Genomic DNA, 25,259 nt, shown 5'->3' with positions numbered 1-25,259 from the left:
CTTCAGTAACTAGACAGTGTGAGCTGAGGTGGGGGTGGCTACAGATGAGAGGAAGCTTGGGAGACACGACAACCAAGCGACCCTCTTCATGGAGACCTGACCATAAAAAGACGTCTCTGAGGCAACTGGGGATCTGCGAGTGTGGGGTGGTTATTAACATTAATGAATGTGTACATTTCAAGTGAGCTTATGATAGCATTGTGGTTATTGTTTTAAAAAAGAGGAAGAGAGGAAGAAAGGAAGTCCTCATTAGACATACACATCTCCACTTGCAAGGATTTACTGAGGGAAAAATTCTTGGATTTGCTTTAAATTACTTTTTTAAAAAAATGTAGAAAGAGGGGCAGTTCCCTGGTGGTCTAGTGATTAGAATTTGGTGCTTTCACTGCCATGGACCAGGTTCAATCCCTGGTCGGGGAACTGGGATCCCACAAACTGCATGGGGCAGTCAAAAAAACAAACGTGTAGAAGGGGGACAAGTGAAAAAGAATGAGCATGGCTGCCGTGTCATACCCTGTCACGTGGGTGGCGGCTGGCCATCCTGCACCATTGGTACATGGACTTCTGCGCTAGCCAGGTGAGGGGGGCAGAGCTGAGCTGGAGCAGCGGTGAGCTACACGGTGGGCAATGGGGGGACACAGATATCCCCCAGGCAGGACCTGGGCCTGCTTTCTGCCCCCTCGATACCACAACTGCCTGTGATACCTCCTCTGTCCTGTGAGGGAGGGAGGAGCCTGCAGACAGCCCAGCTCGTATCTGGACACTTGTTCCTGGGCCCAGATCCCCCCAGGTCGTGGATGTGCTTGTGTATGTGTGTGTGTGTGTGTGTGTGTGTGTGTGTGTGTGTATGCACATACATACATACACTTGTGTACATATATACATTGATATTATACACACACATGCACTCTACATGATATACACATTATATGTAATATGTGATATATTAGTCATACATGTGATTAATATATCACATATTACATATTATGGTTATTTAATATGTGGATTACTTATTCATATACAGTATGTAGTAGTGTTAGTCATTCAGTCGTGTCCAACCCTTTGCGACCCCATGGACTGTAGCCCGCCAGGCTCCTCTGTCTGTGGGATTCTCCAGGCAAGAATACTGGAGTGGGTTGCCATTTCCTTCTCCAGGGGATCTTCCCAACCCACGGATGAAACCCAGCTCTCCTGCACTACAGGCAGATTCTTCACCATCTGAGCTACAGGGAAGCTGTAGATATATTCATCAAGCCCTTGCTATATGCATTTTCTTATACAAGCCTTACAAAAGCTGTCTAAGGTAGCAATGATCACATCCACTTAACAAATGAAAAAATTAAGGCTCAGAGAATTTAAGTAATTTGTGCAAAGCCAAATATAAGGATAGTGATATACCTCACATCCCTCCCAATCAGATTCTGTGGGGGAATCAGTGAATTGCTGTACGTAGAAAGTACTTAGACTGGTGCCTGACACAAAGGAAATGCTAAACAAGGGTTTGTCTTTCTGATGGCTGTTACTCCACTGCCTGCCACACCCTACAGAGGGTGGAGGAAAGCCGAGAAATCTGAACCAGGGGAAAAGAAATGATCTGATTATTTGCCATGCAAAGTAAGTCACCCCCCGGGCTTCTTCACCAGCCAGGCCTTTGGGCTTGAGAAACCGACTGTAGGACTGCAGAGGCAGCTGAAGCAGAGCAAGCAACATTCTCAAAAGCCTCCAAGTCCAGGTCTCCTGGTCACTCAGCCCCTGCACAGAGAATGCTCAGCTTCCAGAGGAGGCCAGAGGAAAAGCCCCCTCAGCTCAAGCCCCTCGGGCGGCTCAGTGGACGGCTGGCCCTCCGGCCCTCTGCTTCTCAGGCCCCTCATCCCACATCAACCTCTGCAGAGCCTTCCCCCGCTAGAAACTTCATCTCACAAGATTCCCACTCCTGCCTGGTCTGCACGTCCCAGCTCCCTCCTAGGAGAGCCTCCCCTATAGGCCACCTAGGGAGTCCTCACCCAGTCCTGTTACCCTAGCAGGGACCCCTCCAGCCTCACCCTGGGGCTCCCAACCAGGGAGAAGAGAGGCTTATCCTCCTGGAGTTGATGTGAGAACGGAGGGTCCGCCTAGCTTTCTTGGCTTCAGGGTGCAGACTCGCATTCATTCTTCATCACCTCACACCTGGCTTCTGACAGCACAATGTGGTAGCTGCTAAGAGAGATGGAAACCCTGCCCCTCCACTGCAGTGACATTCCTCATTGGCTTCTTATCACCAGGATAAGTAACATGAAAAGCACAGGGGTGCAGTCAGGAAAAGGGGGGAAAGCGAAGGTGAACATGCTGCTTTGCCCCCAGTTCAGAGATGTCTGGGCCCGGGGGTGGGGGCGGGGCGGGGGTGGGGTAGGACCCCATGTGCTCCTCTGACCTTCAGCTGTGGGTTCCTGGCCTCGGGTCACATAGGGTGCCCACACATAGGCCTCAGGGCGCTCCCAGAGGTACCCCTGCCGTCTTGGAACCAAGGATGTTAAAAAAAAGTCTACACTTGCTTTCTCCTACATCCAGAACAAACAGGCCTCCTAGGTCCCATGGCCAAGACCTGCCCTGGACCGAGCTAGTGTAGACTCTGAGTGATCCACTTTTTGGCAGCCACCACCATCAGGGTCACACACTGCACTGACCCAGGGACCCACATCTTCAGATTTCGGAGCCTAGGGTTGGGAGGAGCGGCCCCGCCCACACACCAGCTTCATCCAAATCTCTCCGAAAACTGAAGACCAACTGCAGAGAAGCTTCATTAATTTTTCACCAGATTCATCTACTAGAGGCTGAGCAGAGCTGAGCCAAAGCCCTATCACAAGCGCCTCTGCCGGCGGCCCAGCAAGGGTTAACCCATTAGCCCACATCCTGGTGAGCTCACCCCGCTGGAGCCGGCTCTGCGCTGGGATTCGCTGCACGCGGCTCCTGGAGGGGCCCAGGAGGCTTCTTCCCGGGGCTGGGGTGCTGGACTTGAGCAGGAACTCACTGCCCGCTTCCTCTTGGCGCCAGCTGTGTGCGATCCCCAGGTCTCCCCCATCTTCCCCGGGGGGTGTTGAGCACAGTAAGTAAGGAGGCCACTGGCCCTCTGCCCCTCCTTCCACTTCACTGGAGGAAGGAGCCGGTTTTAACTTTGCTTTAGAGCACCGTGAGTCTGTGAGCCGGAGGTGGGAGGCAGATGCGCACAGCTGGCTGAGGGGAGGTGGGCTGGCTGCGCCCTGGGAAGGCAGCGGGGAGAGAGGTGATGGGGTGGGTTGCACCCCGCGCTGCACCTGGGGGAGGGGAAGCTGGGCGCAGGCAGCTGCCTCTGCCCTGTAGTAGGGCAACCAGCCTTCACCCTCCACAGCCGTGGGCGGGGACCACACTCCCGAGCTGACTCAGGTGAGCCCAACAGCCTGACTTCAAAGTGCTAGGCGTCCTCGGGTCCCGGAGGGCACAGAGGGACCTCAGAACTAGACCTAGGCATCCCCATCAGACCTCAGCATCTGCTAGTCCATCCCTCCCAGCTGCAGGTGTGGCAGGCGCCCAGGGCAGGTGTGGGCAGGGGCTGGGCAGGCTCCATGTCTGGAAGGGGAAACCAGGCTGGCCCATATAAACACAGACAAAACGTGCAGGGGAGATGTGTGCCTTGGGGACCACACACCCAGGGAAAAGCAGATGTTACTACCTGAGCTGTTTTTCCACCTTGTTACCGGGCAGGGCCTGTACTCGGGCTGCGTGGAGTGAAGCGTGAGGTGAGTGGCCCTGTCTAGATGGAGCTGGAGAACTTCCCTTCCTAGAAGCCCTGGGAGCAGGGTGGCCCTGCCCTGGGGACAGCAGCCGTGGATTCAGAAACCTTATCAATTAAAGCCCTAGGGCACCACTCACCTCATCGGGACAGGGTCGCCAATGGAATGTCTGGTTGGGGGTGGCCAGTGGCCAGCAGTGACAGCTGGGTGGGGGTACTGTGGGGACCCCAGTGGGGAGAGGCTAGACCCTCCATGTCTCAGGAATTCCAAACAGAAACTCATGCTTGCGTCTTTCTCAGGAATCCTCTTTTCTCTGTCACTTGTGTTTTGCAACCTGCCCTCCCCTCTTGTCCCACCAGAGGACCCTTCCCTCTGGGCCACCTCCTGGCTGGGAGACATGAGCCCTGCCTCCCCTGTTCTCAGCCCCTGCAGTTCCCAGAATAGTCCAGCTCCTATCAGGGATGAGAAGCTTGAGAAAGGATTGATAACTCCAGCCCCAAGTTACAATGGGGCCTCTTACCATATCAGGGTTGCAGATATATTAACAAGGATGCCAGCTACTTTTGAATTTCTCACACACAACAAATGCTTTTCGGTATAAGGATGCCCCAGGTCACCTTTGGAACATTCTTATAAGTAAAAGCATCCATTGCTTATCTGAAATGCAAATTTAACTGGGCATTTTGACATTTTATTGGCCAAATCAGGGAATCTATTAATATTGACAGTGTTAAGTGAAGCAGAAGGGCAGGCTTCTTCCTTGAGCAAACACAGTAGAGTATAAGGACCAGGATTTGGGTTTAGGCAGCTCCTCAGTTTCCTTATCTGTAAAATGGGAATGATAACAACAGTACCACCCTCATAGAACTGGGGCTTCCCTGGTAACTTGGTGGTAAAGAACCTGCCTGCCAATGCAGGAGACTCAGGTTCGATCCCTGGGTCGGGAAGATCCTCTGGAGAAGGAAATGGCAACTCACTCTGGTATTCTTGCCTGGAGAATTCCATGGACAGAGGAGCTTGTTGGGTTACAGTCCATGGGGTCGAAAAGAGTCGGACAAGACTGAGTGACCAACATGTTCACTTTCACTTTCCAGTATTCTTGGGAAATCCCATGGACAGGGGAGCCTGGTGTGCTGCAGTCCATGGGATCACAAGAGTCGGGCATGACTTAGCGACTAAACAACAACAATAACCTCTTGGAGTTATTAAGAGATGCTCCAGGTGAAGAAAGTGGCAGGTACCAGGCATTTTGTGCTCTACTGGGATGATGGCGGTGGGGGCTAGGGGAGGGCTTTGTGGCCACTGTCACAGGCCTCTTGTTGCTCTGCTACTTGCAGCTCAAGGCCCCTGGCTCCAGCTCACACATCCTCAGCAGTTTCACCCAGCAGTGTCAGCCTGATGCCTCACGTGAAGCAGCCCCCTTGCGATTCTGTTCACAGCCCGTTGCCCCCATTTCAAATGTGCTCTCCACGCACCGCTCCCATAGTTTAAAAAGAAAACCAAAACTTCAAAACCTTCCCAACAAGGAGCAGAATAGACTCAAACCCAGGCTCCGCAGCCAAACAGGATCCACAACTCCCATTTCTAGCCTGGTTCTCTATACACCTGCTGAGTAACTTTGGGTAAATCACTTAACCTCTCTGATCCTCAGTTTCTTCACCTGCAAAATGGGACGATAATTGTCCCGTCCTCAGTGACTTGTCAGGAGAGGGAAATGATGCACTGCCGAAAAGGCACTCAGCCCAGTCTTCAGCCCTTAGTAAGAGTCGGAGAAATGACAGTTATTGTTATTATATGAAGTGTCGAACCCCCCTGATGTACCAGGTACTGCTTCTGTTTGGAGAAGCCGCTGGGGCACCCTGGAGACTTCAGGAAGGCCAGCCAGCAGAAAGCACCCAGTCTTGGCGAGAGGTCTGTCCATCAGAGACCAAGGAGGGAGGGGGGCAGTCAGAGGGTCCCCCTGCTCACAGCTGCCTCTCCTGCCCCCAAGTTAGTCAGTCCCATCCTTCCGCCCCCTATAAGAGCAAAGGGGACAAGTGACGGATGGGGAGGAACAGCAATGGAGACTTGACCCTGCGATGCTCAGTCTTCCCGTCGCAGTTCCGCTGCTTAGTGAGTCATTTAACACATGACTGGTGATCCCCAAGCCCCAGCCAGGTGCTGAGCTACCTGCTGGAGGGCACGGGAAGCTGAGGGAGCCCCAGGCCCAGCCCTGCAAGGACTCGGGGAGGGACTGGAGAACGTCCAGCCCTGTAAGAACAGACACGCCTCTGGTCACCTCCAGTGACCCACTTATTTCACGTTCAACTGCTGTCCATTAAGGGGTGCATTTCTGACACTTGAGAATCTACTGGAGGGAAAACTACATGGTCCTTACTATCCTGGACACTCGGCATCGCTCACCGATGAGCTTGCACGATCCATGCAACCCACGCAACCGCCCACTGGGGAATGAACCTATGAGTGCGTGAGAAAGAGCCAGAAAGTCCCTGCATTCTCTCCCCTCTCATTTGAGATGTCACTTTACCTCGTTCATCAGAGATGCTGCTAAGCCAGGAAATGTGGACACCCAGAGCTCCTCCTCGGAAAGGGACATGGTTTGAGTTTTGTCTGTGGCTCCGCGTCTAGAGTTGGGTGCGGTGTCAGGGAGAGCTGTGGAGCAACCTGGGGAACACAGGTCAAAGGGCAAACACTGAAGAGATTCACAGGCAGGCTCTCCAAATACCTGGTCCATTACAAATAGCCACAGATAAGGACACAAGCTCTAACAAGATTAGAGACAGTCCCTTCTGGACACTAGTTCTGCCAACCAAACCCTGTCTTTGCTCTGTCCAGGGCCTTGTGGCTCTGTGAAAGAGTTTTCCTTCAAGAAAGAAAGTGAAAGTGAAGTCGTATCCGACTCTTTGCGACCCCTTGGATGGTAGTTTGCCAGGTTCCTTCGTCCATGGGATTTTCCAGGCAAGAATACTGGAGTGGGTTGCCATTTCCTTCTCCGGAAGATCTTCCCGACCCAGGGATTGAACTCTGGTCTCCCGCATTATAGGCAAACACTTTACTGTCTGAGCATATCTTTCCAGAGATGAGGGGAAAACAGTAAAATTCTTGTTCTTTCTCTCCCTCTATCTCTCAGCTCCACCTCTGCCTCAATCATCCGCTCTCATCTCTGCCTCCATCTCTGTCGTCCTCTCCATCTCTTATCTCCACCTCTGTCTGCATCTCCACCTCCATCTCCACTTCCATCTCCACGTCCATCTTCTGTCCCCAAATCCCAGTCTCTCAAAGATGTACCTTCTCTTTCTCTCAGGATCTCCTGTTTCTCAGAATCAGCATAGAGGTTTCCTATGAGAGTCAGGTGACACTCTCACCTCATAGATTTCCTTCTCTGTCTTATTCTGCGGTCACTTTCCCCCTGCCCATACCCCTACTTTCCTTTTCTGGGGCAACGTGCCTCCTGCCCACACCTCTACCCTGGATCCCGATTTCCATCATAGGACTTCAACCATTATCAACACTCCCCTGTTCCTGGTTTAACTACACTTTCACCTGCTCCCTAGACTGACCCACTTGATTCTTACTACTATGACTTTTACAGTTCTTTTTCACTGGGTATAATTTATACACATTGCAATGCACAAATCTTAGTGTACCACATTGACAAATGGATCCTCTATGTAACCCACACTGACATAAAGAGATGGAACATTTCCATTGACCCCAGAAAGTCCCAGTTATTTCCTCCCCACCCCTACAACCACTGTTTTGAGATCTGTCACCTTAGATTAGTCCTTAGAAAGCTCTAGAAGATCATGTAAGTGGAAACATATACTATATGTGCTCATTCATATCTGACTTCTTTCACTCACCACATCTATGGGACTCATCCAAGTTGTGTGTGCATCCAAAGGTGGTTCCTTTTTATTGTTGATTAGTATTTTGTATATTTATGAACATACAGTGTGTGTTTATCTTTTCTCCTGTTCGTGGATATTGGGGTTGTTTTCTGGATTAGAGCTACTATGAACAAAGCTACTATGAATATTCTTAAACAAGTCTTGGTGCACATAGGTTTCCATTTATCTTGGAGTGGAATTGCTAGCTCAAAGGGAAGGTGAATGCTTCACTTTGTAAGAAACTATTTGACCTAGTTCCAAAGTGGCTATCCCATTTTACATTCCCACCAGCAACTCACCAGCATGAGAGCTCTGGTTGCTGTGAAATGTTTAAAGTTTAGCCATTCTAGTGATTGACTGAATCTCCTTGTGGTTTTAATTTGCATTTCATCTTTCATTTAATTTGCATGGCAATCTCAAGGTTTTATTTCATGGATTTCTTCTTCATCTGTCTTCCTCTGTAATGGATCTGTTAAAATCTCTTGCTCATTTTTCAAATTGTGCTGTTTGTGTTGATATTAATCCTATGTCCTAGTTCTTTACATATTCCAGATACAAATCTTTTGACAATACATATTTTGCTAAAATTTTCTCCCAGTCCGTAGCTTGCCTATTCATTTTCTTCTGGTAGCTTTTAATGAGCAGTTTTAAATTATGATGAAATCTAATTTATTGATTTTTTTCTTCCTCGGTTATTGCCATCTGTCAACCTCCAGGTCACAAAGATACTCTCCTATTTTTTTCTCCTAAGAGCTTTATGATTTTCACTTTTATGTTCAGGTTTTGCCCATGATCCATCGCAAATTCATTTTTCTGTTGATGGTATGAGGTGGGGACAAGTTTCATTTTTTTCTATATGAATATTCAATTATTCCAGCACCACTGGTTGCAATGGCTTCCCTTTCCCCCATGGAATAGTTTTGGTGTTTTTGTCAAAAGTAGTTGTCTGCAGTTACTGTTAGGCTTGTGGGGTTGGTTACTAGGAATAGTGGTGTGATTTCCTGAAAGTCTGACTTCCAGAGAGAGGGTTGGCTTCCTGGGCTGGTGGTTTCTCAGGCTGGTTGCTGCAAGTTCTGGGTCAGAGTTCTGCTTTTATACATGTCTGACTGTTGACCATTTGTATATTCAGTGTCTCATCTATTTACAGACATTTGCAAACATGTTATAGTAGAATAAACAACTTAAGTAAGATAGTAAGATAATCAACTTCCATACATCCATCTTCCATAAAAAGATTTTATAACCTTTAACATTCTGTCATATTTGATATGGAGGTTCATGTTTTCATGTATATCATGCCATCGAGACATTTTATCCCTGTATGTGATTTTAAGATGTACCTCCATTCTCATTAAAGACGCTTCCTTCTGTGTCCACAGTATCGTCATTATACCGAATACAAGGTATTTTTTTTAGACACACCAAAGGGCTTGTGGGATCTTAGTTCCCCAACCAGGGATCAAACCCAGGCCCACAGCAGTGAAAGAACCAAATCCTAACCTCTGGACTGCCAGGGAAGCCCCCAAATACACATTTTAAATCCTTAGTGACATTTAACATCCAAACCAAAGCCAAACTTCCCTAAAACTATCCCAAAATGTACCGGTCGGTTTCTTCTAGTCAGAATCCAGAAAAGGAACATATTGTATTTAGTTATATTTTAAAATTTTTCCTTACTGAAATATTTTACTGATCTTTTTTTTTTTTTAATCCCTCTCCCCCTTTTCCCTTTGTTAACCATAAGTTTGTTTTCTACGCTGATGGGTCAGTGTCTATTTTGTATTTAAGTTCATTTCTGTCACTTTTTTAGATCCCACACATAAACAATATGATATTTTCTTTCTCTGTCTGGCTTGCTTCACTTGGTATGACCATCTCTAGGTCCATGCCATTTTACTGATCTTTAACACGTGCATGTGAGAGTAGTCATGTCATAGTAAACAGCTCATGTAACCGTCTGTGGCCAGATAGAGAGCTGGACCATTATGGCACTCCAGAAGTTTCCGTCTGTCCCCCTTCCGGTCACCACCCCAACTGAAGGTCACCACTACGCAGCACTGATGGTCTTACACGTTTTTGAATCTTCTGTAAATGGAAGATAGCATCTGGCTTCTCTTGCTCATGTTTGGGGTCCTGCACAGACAGACGTAGGGTCCATCCTCTCCTCATGCTCTGGAGCCTCAGGCCGGGGTTCCATCCTGGCACCAGCCTGCAGCCTGACCTTCCCTAGTTCTGTGCAACAGATATGGATACATCTCCATGCGCTACACCTGCCTCCTGACACCCCAGAAGTGGCCTCCAAGGGAAAAGGACCTCCATCTCCCTTCTCAAATTGCTCCCCTGGGGGCTGAACCAACACGCAAATCCATGGAGAGTCTGGGAGGCCCACACCCCAGACCTTCCACTGACTCCTTCCAGCCCAGCCCCTCAGGGCTTCAGTCCTCATCCAACACAGCCCACCTTCCCAGTAAATTCACTGCTGTGTACAGAAATCTCTCCCATCCTGCTCACAAAAAGGGATATTAGTAAATGCTGTTTGAGAGGGGCCTGAGGTGCCCCAAAAGGAAACACAAAGGAAGAGGAAAAATGTGGGGCACCAGGAGCGGGGACCGGAAGGGAGACCAAAGACCAGGGCCGTAACTCAGTCTAGATCACACAGCTAGAAAGTGGTTGAGTCTGAAAATAAGATGCCATTTCGTAAATTGTAGCTTTCATTTGTTCTTTTAAAGGACATCATTGTTCCCTGATTTAAATAATAAGAACAGTTGATTAAAGTGTTAGTCGCTCAGTCGTGTCTGACTCTTTGCGACCCCATGGGCTGTAGCCCGCCAGGCTCCTCTGTCCATGGAACTCTCCAGGCAGGAATACTGGAGTGGGTTGCCATTTCCTTCTCCAGGGGATCTTCCCAACCCAGGGATTGAACCCAGGTCTCCTGCATTGCAGACAGATTCTTTACCATCTGAGCCACCAGGGAAGCCCATTTGTCTCTCACATGGGAAAAAAAAAAAAAAAAACAGCTTGAGAGGCTTCTTATTTTTGTAAATCTCATCTGCTTTTCCTTTTGACTTCAGCACTGAGAACCAAGCTGGAGACGGATGCTGAGAACAGGAACGGTGTGTGAGGAGTCCTCGCCCTTGCTTCTGACTGTTGCCAGTACCAGGAGCCCAGGCCATAGGAACGGTGACCATGGAGGCCCTCCCCAAGGCCCTGGAGGTCGAAGAGAAGTCTCCCGAGTCCAAGGACCTTTTGCCCAGCCAGACGGCCAGCTCCCTGTGCATCAGCTCCAGAAGCGAGTCCGTCTGGACCGCCACCCCTCGGAGTAACTGGGAAATCTACCGTAAACCCATCATTATCATGTCCGTGGGTGGTGCCATCCTCCTCTTTGGTGTGGTCATCACCTGTTTGGCCTACACCCTGAACCTGGGCAGTATGAGCCTCAAGGTCCTGAAGATGGTGGGGCCTGCCTTCCTGTCTCTGGGACTCATGATGCTGGTGTGTGGGCTGGTCTGGGTGCCCATTATTAAGAAGAAACAGAAGCAGAGACAGAAGTCAGTGTTCTTCCAGAACCTCAAGTCCTTCTTCCTGAACCGCTGATGGCAACCTTGCCCTCTGTCCTCCCCACCACCCCGACACCTTGTCCAGGAGAAGGTGTCATGGCCAAAGTCCAACATCTTTGGTCTCTTGGGTGGTGGAGTCTGCCATAAAACTGATGCAGGCAAACCTTCTTCTGGGCCCCATGGGAAAAAGCAAGCTCAGGGCTGCACCCTCTGTGTGGCTGGGAGGCACCGCTGGATGATCTCATTTAGTCTTTGTTATGTCTGACGCTTCCCCCAAGATCCTGGCCGCAGCCGTTGCCTTCCATGGCTGTCACCCCGGCCTGTGCATTCAGGTGTCACTCATCTAATGAATGTGCTCTGCCAAGCGCTATGCATGTTGGGAAATTCCTTGAGATGGACTATCCCCCGAGAAGAACCTCCTGCTTACACTTCTGAGTGCCTGAACTGGATTCTGCATTTGCTTCCTTCTAGAACCCAGACTGACCAGCAGAGGCCCTTTGCACAGAGGAGGGAAATCCTGGCCATCGAGCTTACCCACTCCAGCTCTTTCTGTGGGTGAGATACTGGCTTGTATTTCAAGAGATCAGATAAGTCACAAGTACCAAACATTCCAAAGAGTGAGAAGTGAAGGGTGGCTGGGAGAAACACTTTCCAAGAAGGCACATTTTCCCCTGGAAATGGCTCTGGGAGTTAGTTGGAGAAGCAATTTAACCCTCAGTTATACAGTATTTACACCAGAGGTGGTGGCATGCGCCAGGGGCTATCACAGTCTCCCCTTGACCTTCTAACTCCTTCTCTGTGACTACTCTTCCGTCTGAACTGGACACTTAGCCAAGGGCAAGCGCATGTTGCCCTAACTTCCTTCTCCCCTGACCCCGGCCTCTACCCCATGATTCTGGAACAGCCGGGTGGAAAGCCGCTGCGGAGGGCTGCAGTAAGCATTTGCTCTGCTTCACCCCCATTGAGAATCACAACCCAGAGATTCGACTCCACAGCTGAGTGTCTGGAGGTTTCCAGAGACGGTTTTTACTTCAGAAAGTCCTGACTTCTGCTCTCCCAGCCCCCACCCACCCACACACAGACATTCAGTGAGGGCTCAGCTCGGGGCCAGGCCCCAGGATGGAGCAAGCTAGACAGACAGCTGGTCCCTGCATTCATCTTCCACACGAAGAGAAAGACACGGCCAGGCCAACAGGTGGCCAGACACTGGTGCTGAGTCCTTTCTGGGCAGTGAGGGTGGGGGCAGGAACATGGCGGGCGGGCGGGGGGCGGTCTGCTCTAGCTGAAGGCTGTTCAGCCAACAGAACCAACAGAAGCGGGGGAAAGAGAAGAACGGGCACAGGCAGGAAGGGAAAGCATTTGGCAGGAACAGTGTGCGGAGCTGGGGGAGGGGAGCAGGACATGACTGGGACACCGTGGAGCAAGTTCCCTGGTCTGGAATGGCCGCCTGAGCTCCTCCCTTGGACTGCTCCTCACCCTGCCTCCTGTTTCCCCAAGTGCCTCACTGCAGCTTCTCCTTGAGGCCCTCCTGGGTCTGTGGCAGAGACTGGGTAGGGGGTTCCCCGGGGCTAACCATACAGAAATCACCCGTGAGGTAAGTGCTCCCCAAACCAGGGGTGTCCTGCAGCATCCAGAGGTGGCCAGACCAGGAGGGTGCCTGTGAGGAAGCCAGGCTCCCACAGGCCTGTGGCCCAGTGGACAGCATCTAATTACCAGGGAAGGGTCACCTCAGCCTTCTGCCCCCGCCTCCACCTTGGCTCTGGACTGCGTCACTATGGCAACCTCTCTGTAACAGGCCTCCAGGTGTTTCCATCCTTATGGTGGTGGTTCCATATGCAGAGTCAGGACACCACCTTGTTCGCTCTGCATCATGGGAAATTCTGTGGAGGCAGGTACCTGGGTGGGAAAGCATAGAGGACTCTGAGAGTGACAGGTACCTGTGACAGGGGGACACTCCCCTGCCCCGCCCACCCAAGGACCCAGAGTTTGGGGAGTTCGAGCCAGAATGACCATGTTTCTCATTCAGACAACACGGTCACCTGGCCCCCGCACACAGGCAGTCAGGGCCCATCATGGGGCCTCACCACTCACTATGTCACTCACTGCGGTCCCAGCGCCTCAGGTGGCTTACGGATGGTTTCTGACATGAAAGCAGATTCCATAACAGCCCTACCCTGTCACTCTCAGAGTCCTCTATGCTTTCCCACCTGGGAGCAAGCAGGGAGGACTCCTGGCTGGCTTGATGGTCATCCACATGTCCCAAGTCTCATTTCCTCCCCTTGCAAGCTTGTCATCTGGGCATTGCCATGGGACGGGGGCCAGGTGCATGTTGCTACTACCTGTTGTCTTGGCAGAGGGTAGTTTGGGGACCACAAGACTCTAGAAGGCATCCAAGGTCTGGACTTACCTGGAAGGCTCCCGCAGTCTCGCCCACATTCCCTGCTTCTTAAGCTAGTTTCTCAGTAAGAAGAATGAGGAAAGATTCCAAGCATCATTCACCACCTCTCTCCTCTGGGCTTCCCCGTATGACTGTGGACCAAGGAGCATGCCTGAGTCAGGCTGAGGGGCTTTTGCCAAAGACCGTTGCCACACGGAATTCTGAGGAATGCGTCTGCCTGGTCAGATGCCATGTTTCTGGCAAAAAACATCCCCACCAAGCCTCCTTCCATGCCATGGATGCAAGGTCAGGACCAGCATCTGTGCGTCTGGCTACTGGATTATATTATCCCACCCATAGCTGTTCTGTTTGGGAGAATTCCATTTAATCTAAGTGCTGAAAAAACTGATGGGATGTTAAATTGTATCCTGTTTGACAGTGTCCACTGTGTTTTCATTCTGTTCCATCAGGAATTGCAAATTCTTCCACTAATTCATTCCTCTAAAATGCCCCCCACCCTACCCCATCACCACACGCCCTTCCCGGCAATGTGCTATCTGGGAGAAACGGGACTGTGTGGGATTCATGTCTGGTTCCTCGGGGGCCCCATGGGAGCTGATGACCCCACTCTGAGATGCTGAAACCAGACCAGACAGAACAGAAGCTCCTGCTTCCCTCCCCGCAAGCCTGGTCTTGAGAGATGGAAAAAGAACCTTCCTGAATGAATCAGTGGTCCAGGGGAAGAGATTGGACTCCCTGGCACCATGTCTTACAGGAAATACAAATAACATCTCATTTAAGCCACTATTTTTGGGGTCCATTACTTGCAGCCAAATAAAATTCTTATTTACACACAGGTAACAAGTCTGAGAACAGAGTTCTTTTCTTCCTCTAAGCCTCTATGTTCTTTTCTTCCACTACTTGATGAGACCCAAAACTGATGTATTTAGAACAAAGACTTTCACAAATCTTACAAACAAAGACTTAAACCAAGTCAGTACAGTGTATCTTTCCTCCAAATCCTTCCAGGATTCACGACATCTCTAAGGAGAGAGACATGGGAGGGGAAAGCCAGAGCAGAAAGACCACGACGGGGCTAGACTTCCTGTCCCCCTGTCTCTGGGGATCAGGGACCTCCCTCAGCCTGGGCATCACGTGGTGGGCATGGAAAGAGTGGGGTTCACACAGGGCACCTACAAGCCTCTGTGACCAGTCGGGCTGCCCCACCTACTCTAAGAGCTGAGGCAGGGGTGGGTGGGAGAGGGTGGTTGGTTTATAGAGGATTCTATAACCTAGAATCATTAATGGGAGGAGACACCTAGACACTCAGTTCTTTTTCTCAGGTTTCAATCTCCGCATTTGTCAAAACTAAAGTGACCCAAGTTCACAAACACAGAGGATTCTATATTGGTCAGGAGCACAGATTCCAGAGACAGCCCACCTGGGCTCACGTCCCATCTCGTCTTGCCAGGTCTTTGACCCTGAACAGCTTACTTCATTTCTGCAAGCCTCCATTTTAGTGTGTGTGTGCTCATTTATTTTTAATTTTTCTATTGAGGTAATAATAATTTAGGGGCTGCCCAGGTGGCTCAGCAGTAAAGAATCTGCCTGCCAATGCAGGAGACACAGGAGACATGGGTTCAATTCATGGGTCAAGAAGATCCCCTGGAGGAGGAAATGACAATCCCCTGCAGTATTCTTGCCTGAATAATCCCATGGACAGAGGAGCCTGGCAGGTTCAGTCCATGGGGTTGCAAAAAGTTGGGCATGACTTAGTAACCAAACAACAAGTATTACATTGCATATATACCACATTTTCTTTGTCCATTCATCCACCAATGGGCATTCAGGCTGTCTCCATATCTTGGCTATTGTAAATAATGTCAGAATGAACATGGAGGTGTAGATATCTTTTGGGATTAGTGTTTGTTTTCACCCATACTCCCATCTTCACAACTGCAAATGGGGTTAATAAAAGTGCTTGCCTCTTCCTGAACATTAATTGAGATAATCCACATAAGGCTTTTATGTATTAAGCCCTAAATATTAGTCATTATTAATGTTAATGGACTACACCAGGCAGTATATTCTCCTGAATGGTTTTACATAAGGAAAGAATGCAAGTCTGTACAACAAAGTGTGAGCTGATTGGGAAAAGAGAATTGAGTTGAGGGGATCACCGTGCACTGTGCTGTCTGATGATTGGGAGCCTGATGCCACCAGCCAATACTTTCATTCTGACCTTTTTGACTCTTGCCTCCCCTCTGCTCTACAATCCCTCCCAATCAACCAAGTGTGCCTGCTAAGTCGCTTCAGTTATGTATGACTCTTTGTGACCCCATGGACAGTAGCCCACTAGATCCCTCTGTCCATGGGGATTCTCTAGGCAAGAACACTGGAGTAGGTTGCCATGCCCTCCTCCAGGGATTCTTCCCAACCCAGGGATCAGGCCCATGTCTCTTAAGTCTCCTGCATTGGCGGACAGTTCTTTACCTCTAGGGCTACTTCCCAGTTCAGTTCAGTTCTGTCACTCAGTCATGTTCGACTCTTTTCGACCCCATGGACTGCAGCACACCAGGCTTCTCTGTCCATCACCAATACCCGGAGCTTGCTCAAACTCATGTCCATCATGTTGGTAGTGCCATCCAATTGTCTCATCCTCTGTTGTTCCCTTCCTCCTCCCACCTTCAATCTTTCCCAGCATCAGGGTCTTTTCCAATGAGTCAGTTCTTCCCATCAGGTGGCCAAAGTATTGGAATTTCAACTTCAGCATCAGTCCTTCCCAGTGAATATTCAGGACTAATTTCCTTTAGGATTAACTGGTTGGATCTCCTTGCAGTCCAAGGGACTCTCAAGAGTCTTCTCCAACACCACAGTTCAAAAGCATCAATTCTTTGGTGCTCTGCTTTCTTTACAGTCCAAGTCTCACAGCCATACATGACTACTGGAAAAACCATAGCTTTGACTAGATGGACTTTTGTTGGCAGAGTAATGTCTCTGCTTTTTAATACACTGTCTAGGTTGGTCATAGCTTTTTTCCAAGGAGCAAGTGTCTTTTAATTTCGTGGTTGCAGTCACCATCTGCAGTGATTTTGGAGCCCCAAAAATAAAGTCTCTCACTGTTTCCACTGTTTCCCCATCTATTTGCCATGAAATGATGGGACCAGATGCCGTTGGATCACTTTAGCACCACTTGGGAAGCCGTAATCAAAGCCTGCAATTTCTATCTCTCAAGGATGGCCATTCATTTGAGGCCTAGGCAGCTCACTGCCCAGAAAAATCCATGTTTCCCCCTCAGAGTGGGAGTGAAGCAGCTGGCCCATCAGGTCCATACGTCCAGGGACACTTGGGGTCCGGTTGTGACCACATGACAGGCTCATGGGAGCAGAAGCGGCACTGACTCTGCTGGGCCAGATCTAATAGGAAGCAGGCCTATTCTCCCAGCTCTGGAAGGAGGAGCCACTATGTGCCAGGAGCTGGGACCCGAGTCACCAAGGGAAATGGTACAGACTGCATCTTTGTGTCCCTCCAAAATGTATATTTTGAGGTCCTGGCCCCCCAGGAGATGGTATATGGAGGCAGGCTTTTGGCAGGTAATCGGGTTCCGATGAGGTCATGAGGGTGACACCCTCAGGATGGATTAATGACATCATAAATACAGGAAGAAACAGGACAGCTCTCTCTCTACACCCACATACCCAGGAAAGGCCACATGAGCACATGGTAAGAAGGTGATCATCTGCAAACCAGGAACTCATCTTCCCTGGATCTTGCACTTCTCAGCCTCCAGAACCGTGAGAAATACACATCTATTGTATAAACTCCCTAGTCGATGGTATTTTGTTAGAAAGGCCTGAGCTGGTTATGACCTTAAGGAAAGTGCCATGAAGGTCAGAAACACCACATTGAAGCTCCCTGCAGGCAGTTGCTACATTTCCCTTGCTCACTTCTAGCGGACTTTACATGGAAAGTAGTCTCAATAGCTCCAGAGAGCTGAGCTCAGCCCCAGGTGGAGAGGCTGCTAGACGTGGAGACTGTGGGTAGAGGCACCCAAGCAGAGGCCGAGAGCTTGGCCCTGGGCCTGACTGGGAGAGGAAGAGGGTCACGGACATTTAAGACCTGTGCAGCTTCACCCTGGCACTTGCAAGCAGGCTTTGCAGGTAATTGCTCCTGAGGCAGGCAAGAAAAATGGTGACAGAAGATTCTAGCACCAAATCCAGTGGATATATTGGAATGATGCCTTTGGATTTGCTGACATCCAGAATGTCATACTGTGGTGCTGGAGAAGACTCGAGATTCCCTTGGAATGTAAGGAGGTCAAACCAGTCAATCCTAAAGGAGATCAACCTTGAATATTCATTGGGAGGACTGATACTGAAGCTGAAGCTCCAATACTTTGGCCACCTGATGAGAAGAGCCAACTCTTTGGAAAAGACCCGGATTCTGGGAAAGACTGAGGGCAGGCGGAGAAGGGGACAACAGAGGATGAGATGGCTGGATGACATTACTGACTCAATGGACATGAGTTTGAACAAACTCTGGGAAAGAGTGAAAGACAGGGAAGCCTGGTGTGCTGCAGTCCATTGGTTGCAAAGAATCAGACACAACTGAGTCACTGAGCAAAAAATGTCATGAAGCTCTGGGCAACTACCTTTCTTAAGCATGGCTGGTGTGGCCTGAACTCCCGAGGGCTCTCCTTAAAGGTTGTACTCTGCAGAAGGCGGCTGGGGACTTTGCAAGCCCTGATGACAACAGATTCTAGTATTTACTGATTGGATTTTCTATCAGCTTTGCAAGATCAAAATTGAACTTAATATTCAAGGTTGATTTAATTTGATTTTAAAAAAAAAAGCATTGTGAAATTTTTCTGTAGACCTGAGTTTGTGGAAACGCCTTCATATCCACTAAAATTTATTCCCTTTTTTTTTTTTTTTTTGGACCAACACCATAGTTTATAGTGTAAGCATAATATACTTCCTAGAGAAGGAAATGGCAACCCACTCCAGTACTCTTGCCTGGAGAATCCCATGGACAGAGGAGCCTGGCGGGCTACGGTCCATGGGGTGGTAAAGAGTCAGACATGACTGAAGTGATTGTGCAAGCATAATATACTTACTAGATGGCAAACCTAAAGGGCATGGAAAAGAAAAACTAGCAGCCCAGTAGACCATTTCTGCCATATGATAAGACTTTAGGGTGTCCTCTGAAGGTGTTTTGCTTTGGAAGGAGCTGTGGGAGCACTAATTCCTCAGAAACAGGGAGGAAGCAGGAGATGAAAACTGCAAAGGGACAATGAAGGGATCTGTGCAGAACTTGGGGAACTCTGGTGAGTCACTCTCAGCTTTCCCAGTAGCTGGGGGCTCCCAGGGTTATAAAATGAATCTAGTCATAAACAGTGGGCGCTGGGTTACAGGAAGGCAGAGCTGCTTCCCAACTGAAAGGGATGCCCAGCCTAGTGAGAAAGATGGAAAACTCAACAAATTACCTCCATAAATGTACCAGGTGCTATAAAAGTAACCATCCAGTTAAACAGGCATCTGCTTCTTATCCATTAGGGTGGCTATAATCAAAAGAACAGTAAGCAGCAAGTGTGGGTGAGGATGCAGAGAGATTGGAACCCTCATGAATTGCTGGTGGGAATGGAAAACAGTGCCATTTCTACTGAAAGTGGAATGGAAGTTTCTCAAAAGAAAGAGTGGCTCCTCTATGATCCAGCAACTTCACCTTTAGGTATGTATTGAAAAGAATTGAAGGTAGGGACTCATACAGATATATGTGCACCCTTGTTCACAACAGCATTATTCACGATAGCTAGAGGGCGAAAGCAATATGAGTGCCCATCAACAGATGAGCAGATAAACCAAATGTGGTCCATAATACAGTGGAGTATTATTATTCTGTCTTAAAAAATAAGGAGATCCTGATGCATGCTACACTGTGGGGGAAACTTGAAGCCATTATACTAAGTGAAATAAGTCACTTACTAAGAGATACATATAATGAGATCCCTCTCATGTGAGTTTTCTAAAGCAGTCAGATCCACAGAAACAGAAAGAAGGGTGGTAACTGCCAGGGTCTGGGGAGAGTGGAATGAGGAGTTGTTTCGTGGGGACAGAGTTTGATTTGAAGAAGATGAAAAGGTTCTGGAGAGGAAGGGTAGTGATAGTTGCACAACAATGCCACCAAACTGTGCAGGTACAAATAGTTAAAATGATAAGCTCATGCTGTGCATATTTCACTACCATTAAATAACTTCAAAAAATAATTTTTTAGGGACTTCCCTGGTGGCCCAGTGGTTAAGCCTTCACCTTCCCATGCAGGGGGTATGTGTTCTATCGCCAGTTGCAGAGATAAAGATCCCACATGCCTCAAGGTCAAAAACCCAGAACATAAAACAGAAGCAATACTGTACCAAATTCAATAAAGACTTTTAAAAAACGGTCCATGTCACACTACACATTTAAAGTAATTTTTAATTAAATGGGATTAAGAAAGGAACTAGTCATCCCTGGTGGCTCAGACAGTGAAGAATCTGCCTTCAGTGCAGGAGACCCAGGTTCGATCCCTGGGTCAGGAAGATGCCCTGGAGAAGTAAATGGCAACCCACTCCAGTATTCTTGCCTGGAAAATCCCATGGATGGAGGAGGCTGGCAGGCTACAGTCCACAGGGTTGCAAAGAGTTAAACATGACTGAGCGCGCACACACACACACATACACAAACATAAGAGTAGGTGCCTAATATGCTACTGGAGAAGAGAAGAGATAGAGTCAAAGCAAAAACAACACCCAGTTGTGGATGTGACGGGTGATGGACATAAAGTCCGATGCTGTAAAGAGTAACATTGCATAAGAACCTAGAATGTTAGGTCCATGAACCAAGGCAAATTGGAAATGGTCAAACAGGAGATGGCAAGAGTGAACATCAACATTTTAGGAATCAGTGAACTAAAATGGACTGGAATGGGCAAATTTAACTCAGATGACCATTATATCTACCACTATGAGCAGGAATCCCTTAGAAGAAATGGAACAACCCTCATAGTCAACAAAAGAGTCCAAAACCCAGTACTTGGATGCAGTCTCAAAAATGACAGACTGATTTCTGTTCATTTCCAAGGCAAACCATTCAATATCACAGTAATCCAAGTCTATTCCCCGACCACTAATGCTGAAGAAGCTGAACAGTTCTATGAAGACCTATAAGACCTTCTAGAACTAACACCCAAGAAAGATGTCCTCTTCATTATAGGGGACTGGAATGCGAAAGTAGGAATTCAAGAAATACCTAGAGTAACAGGCAAATTTGTCCTTGGAGTACAAAACAAAGCAAGTCAAAGGCTAACAGTTTTGCCAAGAGAACGCACTGGTCATAGCAAACATCCTCTTCCAACAACACAAGAGAAGACTCTACGCATGGACATCACCAGATGGTCAATACCAAAATCAGATTGATTATATTCTTTGCTGCCAAAGATGGAGAATCTCTATACACTCAGCAAAAATAAGACTGGGAGCTGACTATGGCTCAGATGATGAACTCCATATTTCCAAAATCAGACTTAAATTGAACAAAGTAGAGAAAACCACTAGACCATTCAGGTATGACCTAAATTAAATCCCTTATGATTATACAGTGGAAGTGACAAATAGATTGAAGGGATTAGATCTGATAGACAGAGTGCCTAAAGAACTATGAATGGAGGTCCGTGACATTGTATAGGAGGCAGTGATCAAGACCATCCCCAAGAAAAAGAAATGCAAAAAGGCAAAATGGTTGTCTGACAAGGCAGAGACAATAGCTGAGAAAGGAAGAGAAGCTAAAGGAAAAGAAGAAAAGGAAAGATAGACCCATTTGAATGCAGAGTTCCAAAGCATAGCAAGGAGAGATAAGAAAGCCTTTCTCAGTGATCAGTGTAAAGAAATAGAATGTGAATGACTAAAGATCTCTTCAAGAAAATTAGAGATACCAAGGGAACATTTCATGCAAAGATGAACACAATAAAGGACAGAAATGGTATGGACCTAACAGAAGCAGAAGATATTAAGAACAGGTGGCAAGAAAATGCATAGAAGAACTATACAAAAAAGATCTTCACAACCCAGATAATCATGATGGTGTGATCATTCACCTAGAGCTAGACATCTTGGAATATGAAGTCAAGTGGACCTTAGGAAGTATCACTACGAACAAAGCTAGTGGGGGTGATGGAATTCCAGTTGAGCTATTTCATATCCTAAAAGATGATGCTGTGAAAGTGCTACAGTCAGTATGACAGCAAATCTAGAAAACTCAGCAGTGGCCACGGGACTGGAAAAGGTCAGTTTTCATTCTAATCCCAAAGAAAGGCAATGCCAAAGAATCCTCAAACTACTGCACAATTGCATTCATCTCACACGCTAGCAAAATCATGTTCAAAATTCTCTAAGCCAGGCTTCAATAGTACATGAACTGTGAAATTCCAGATGTTCAAGCTGGATTTAGAAAAGGCAGAGGAACCAGAGATCAAATTGCCAACATCCGTTGGATCACTGAAAAAGCAACACAGTTCCTGAAAAACATTGACTTCTGCTTTATTGACTACGCCAAAGTCTTTGACTGCATGAATCACAATAAACTGTGGAAAATTCTTCAAGAGATGAGAATACCAGACCACCTAACCTGCCTCCTGAGAAATCTGTATGCAGGTCAAGAAGCAACAGTTAGAACTAGACATGGAACAAGAGACTGGTTCCAAATCAGGAAAGGAGTACATCAAGGCTGTATATTGCCACCCTGCTTATTTTACTTATATGCAGAGTACATCATGTGAAATGCCGGGCTGGATGAAGCTCAAGCTAGAATCAAGATTGCTGGGAGAAATATCAATAACCTCAGATACACAGATGACACCACCCTTATGCCAGAAAACAAAGAGGAACTGAAGAGCCTCTTGGTGAAAGTGAAAGAGGAGAGTGAAAAAGTTGGCTTAAAGCTCAACATTCAGAAAACTAAGATCATGGTATCTGGTCCCATCACTTCATGGCAAATAGATGGGGAAACAATAAAACAGTGACAGAATTTATTTTGGGGGCTCCAAAGTCACTGCAGAAGGTGACTGCAGTCATGAAATTAAAAGAAATTTGCTCCTTGGAAGAAAAGCTATGACCAACCTAGATAGCATGTTAAAAAGCAGAGACATTACTTAGCCAACAAAGATCCGTCTAGTCAAAGCTATGGTTTTTCCAATAGTTATGTATGGATGTGAGAGTTAGACTATAAAGAAAGCTGAGCGCCAGCGAATTGATGCTTTTGAACTGTGGTGTTGGAGAAGACTCTTGAGAGTTCCTCGGACTGCAAGGAGATCCAACCAGTCCATCCTAAAGGAAATCAGTCCTAAATATTCATTAGAAGGACTGACGTTGAAGCTGAAACTCCAATATTTTGGCCACCTGCTGTGAAGAACCGACTCATTGGAAAATACCCTGATGCTGGGAAAGAGTGAAGGCGGGAGGAGAATGGGACTACAGAGGATGAGATGGTTGATGGCATCACCAGTGCAATGGACATGAGTTTGAGTAGGCTATGGGAGTTGGTGATGGACAGGGAAGCCTGGCGTGCTGCAGTCCATGAGGTCGCTAAGAGTCGGACACTACTGAGCGACTGAACTGACCTGAACTGAAGAGTAGGCAAGTGGAGGGATTTGAGACTGATGACGATAAAGAGCAGCTACAGTAGAGATGAGAGACTCGGGGCTGGAAAAGCATTTCACGAGGCCAATGGCTTCATCAAGGATGAATCTGTAGCCATCACAAATGGAAGCAGGGTGTTCCCTGGGGGTCCCGTGGCCAAAAATTTGCCTGCCAACACAAAGGACACAGGTTCAATACCTGGTCCAGGAAGATTCCACATGCCCTGGGGCAACTCGGCCCGTGCACCACAACTACTGAGTCTGAGAACCCTAGAGCCCATGCTCAGCAACAAGAGAAACCACCGCAATGACACGCCATTGCACCACAGCTAGAGAGTAGCCCTGCTCGCTGCAACTAAACAGCAACAAAGATCCAGAACAACCACAAGTCAGTAAATGATAATAAAAAAGGATGGAGGGAGGGCTCAGCATGGACCTAGTGGGGGTGGGGTGTGGGGGCAGGGGGACAAGGGAACAGGGAGCTGCCCCAGGTGAAGCCAAGACTGATAAAGAGGAGAGGAGAATGGTGCAGGATAGTCGGTGGCAGGTCCCTCCCAACCTGGGGTTTTCCCTACAGAAGCACTGTGGCAGAAAGGATGTGATAAAAGACACCAGTGACAACCACATGGTAACACTTGTCTGTGTCCCAGCGTGCAGGTTCCAAGCACTTTACACCTATGAACTCACTTAATCTTCACAGTAATCCTGTGAAATAAGGGATTATCTTGCAACGAGGAAATCGAGGCCCAGAGAAGGCAAGTGACTTTTCCAAGGTCACACAGCTGATGAGTGGCACAGGCTCGTGTAGTCAGACCTGCTCAGCACCTGAGCCCTGCCACTCAGGCAGTGACTGAGCCTTTGTCATTCAAAGAGTCAGGCCCAAAACTGTGGCTCTGGGTCAGCTCAGAACCTGGCTGGCCTGTCCCTGTCTCTGCCTGACCTGTAGGATCCAGGTCATGAAGAGGTGTGACGTCACAGGCATGACAGACCGTGGTGACTTTGCCAAGAGAGTGACCGGGTCCCCCTTGCCAAGAGGAGGCAGGACTGTGTGGTGACAGCAGAAACAGAGATCTCTCTGAGCTGCAGGGGTGGCTGTAGCCCCAAGGATTCCCAGAAGTGGAGGGGTGGGAGAGGGCCCTAAGGGACCAGCACTCAGAGTCACTGGCTGGGGTTCAGGCATCTAGCTGTGTCCTACATACCACACTCATGGTTCAGAAAGAATAACAGATGCCTGCTGTCTTGCATTTCCCCATTTTTGTAATTTTTTTCCATCATATTTTATCACTCGAACAAAGAATTGATGCCTTTGTCAGTGTTACTGGAGAAGACTCTTGAGAGTTCCTTGGACAGCGAGGAGATCAAACCAGTCAATCCTAAAGGAAATCAAGCCTGACTATTCACTGGACAGAGGAGCCTGGTAGGTTTCAGTCCCTGGAGTCGCAGAGTCAGACACAACTGAACAACTAACAGAGAACACAGGTGTGCTTCTGTGAACCCAAGCTCCTAATTTACTCTTCCTCAACCCCCAATCCCACCCTCCCCACACCAGCTTCCCTTTGACCCCACATGTCAGACAGAAGAATGGTAAGCAACCATTTGGGTGGCCCAGGACTCAGAGACCTCCCGGCAGCCAGAAATTTTCCCACTAAAGTTGTTGTTCACACACACGTCCACAGGATGCTGCCCAGGAGTCTGGGAACCTGTGGACAGGCAGGCGGGGACACCAGCCTGGGGCTGCCCACCCCCACCCTAGAGGCCCTTCTCCTGTCCCTAAAGAGGGCAGGGCTGTCCCTCAGCTAGTCTTCCCAAGAGACTCTCTAGTCAAAGCTGGGGACAGCAGACAGGAAGAGCCGCTGCTTCTCCCGCCCTGGGAGGTGTTCTTGTGTCCTGGGACGTGTTCTGGGGTAGGTACCTAATCCCTCCTGAGGACAGACTGGGGAGACAATGTGGATACAGGGTGGGGGCTTGGCTTTAGCAATTTCTCGAGATGTTGATGTTCTGGACTGGCTCCCTGACTTTG

General features: G+C 48.4%; 1 protein-coding gene across 3 annotated transcripts; it reads left to right on the top strand.

Annotated features, from left to right (window-relative positions):
* Positions 1-2,921: 2,921 nt before the first annotated feature.
* Positions 2,922-12,429, top strand: PIRT (phosphoinositide interacting regulator of transient receptor potential channels). 3 transcript variants are annotated; one of them, XM_061143499.1, is made up of 3 exons: positions 2,922-3,082; positions 4,841-4,983; positions 10,708-12,429. In XM_061143499.1, the coding sequence occupies exon 3, from the start codon at positions 10,823-10,825 to the stop codon at positions 11,228-11,230; it is 408 nt and encodes a 135-aa protein (XP_060999482.1). In that variant the 5' UTR covers positions 2,922-3,082; positions 4,841-4,983; positions 10,708-10,822; the 3' UTR covers positions 11,231-12,429. The 3 variants fall into 3 exon arrangements, with proteins under 3 accessions (XP_060999482.1, XP_060999481.1, XP_060999483.1); XM_061143498.1 differs by lacking the exon at positions 4,841-4,983; XM_061143500.1 differs by lacking the exons at positions 2,922-3,082; positions 4,841-4,983 and adding an exon at positions 3,361-3,399.
* Positions 12,430-25,259: the final 12,830 nt, after the last annotated feature.

This window comes from Dama dama, chromosome 5 (genome assembly GCF_033118175.1).
Source record: "Dama dama isolate Ldn47 chromosome 5, ASM3311817v1, whole genome shotgun sequence".
In the NCBI taxonomy this organism is placed as follows: Eukaryota; Metazoa; Chordata; class Mammalia; order Artiodactyla; family Cervidae; genus Dama; species Dama dama.
Note: the sequence above shows the minus strand (reverse complement) of the source record. Positions and strands in the feature narration are given on the sequence as shown.

Excerpts from the sequence above, each read along its gene's own strand:
- PIRT (XM_061143498.1), top strand. The coding sequence starts at position 10,823 with ATGGAGGCCCTCCCCAAGGCCCTGGAGGTCGAAGAGAAGTCTCCCGAG.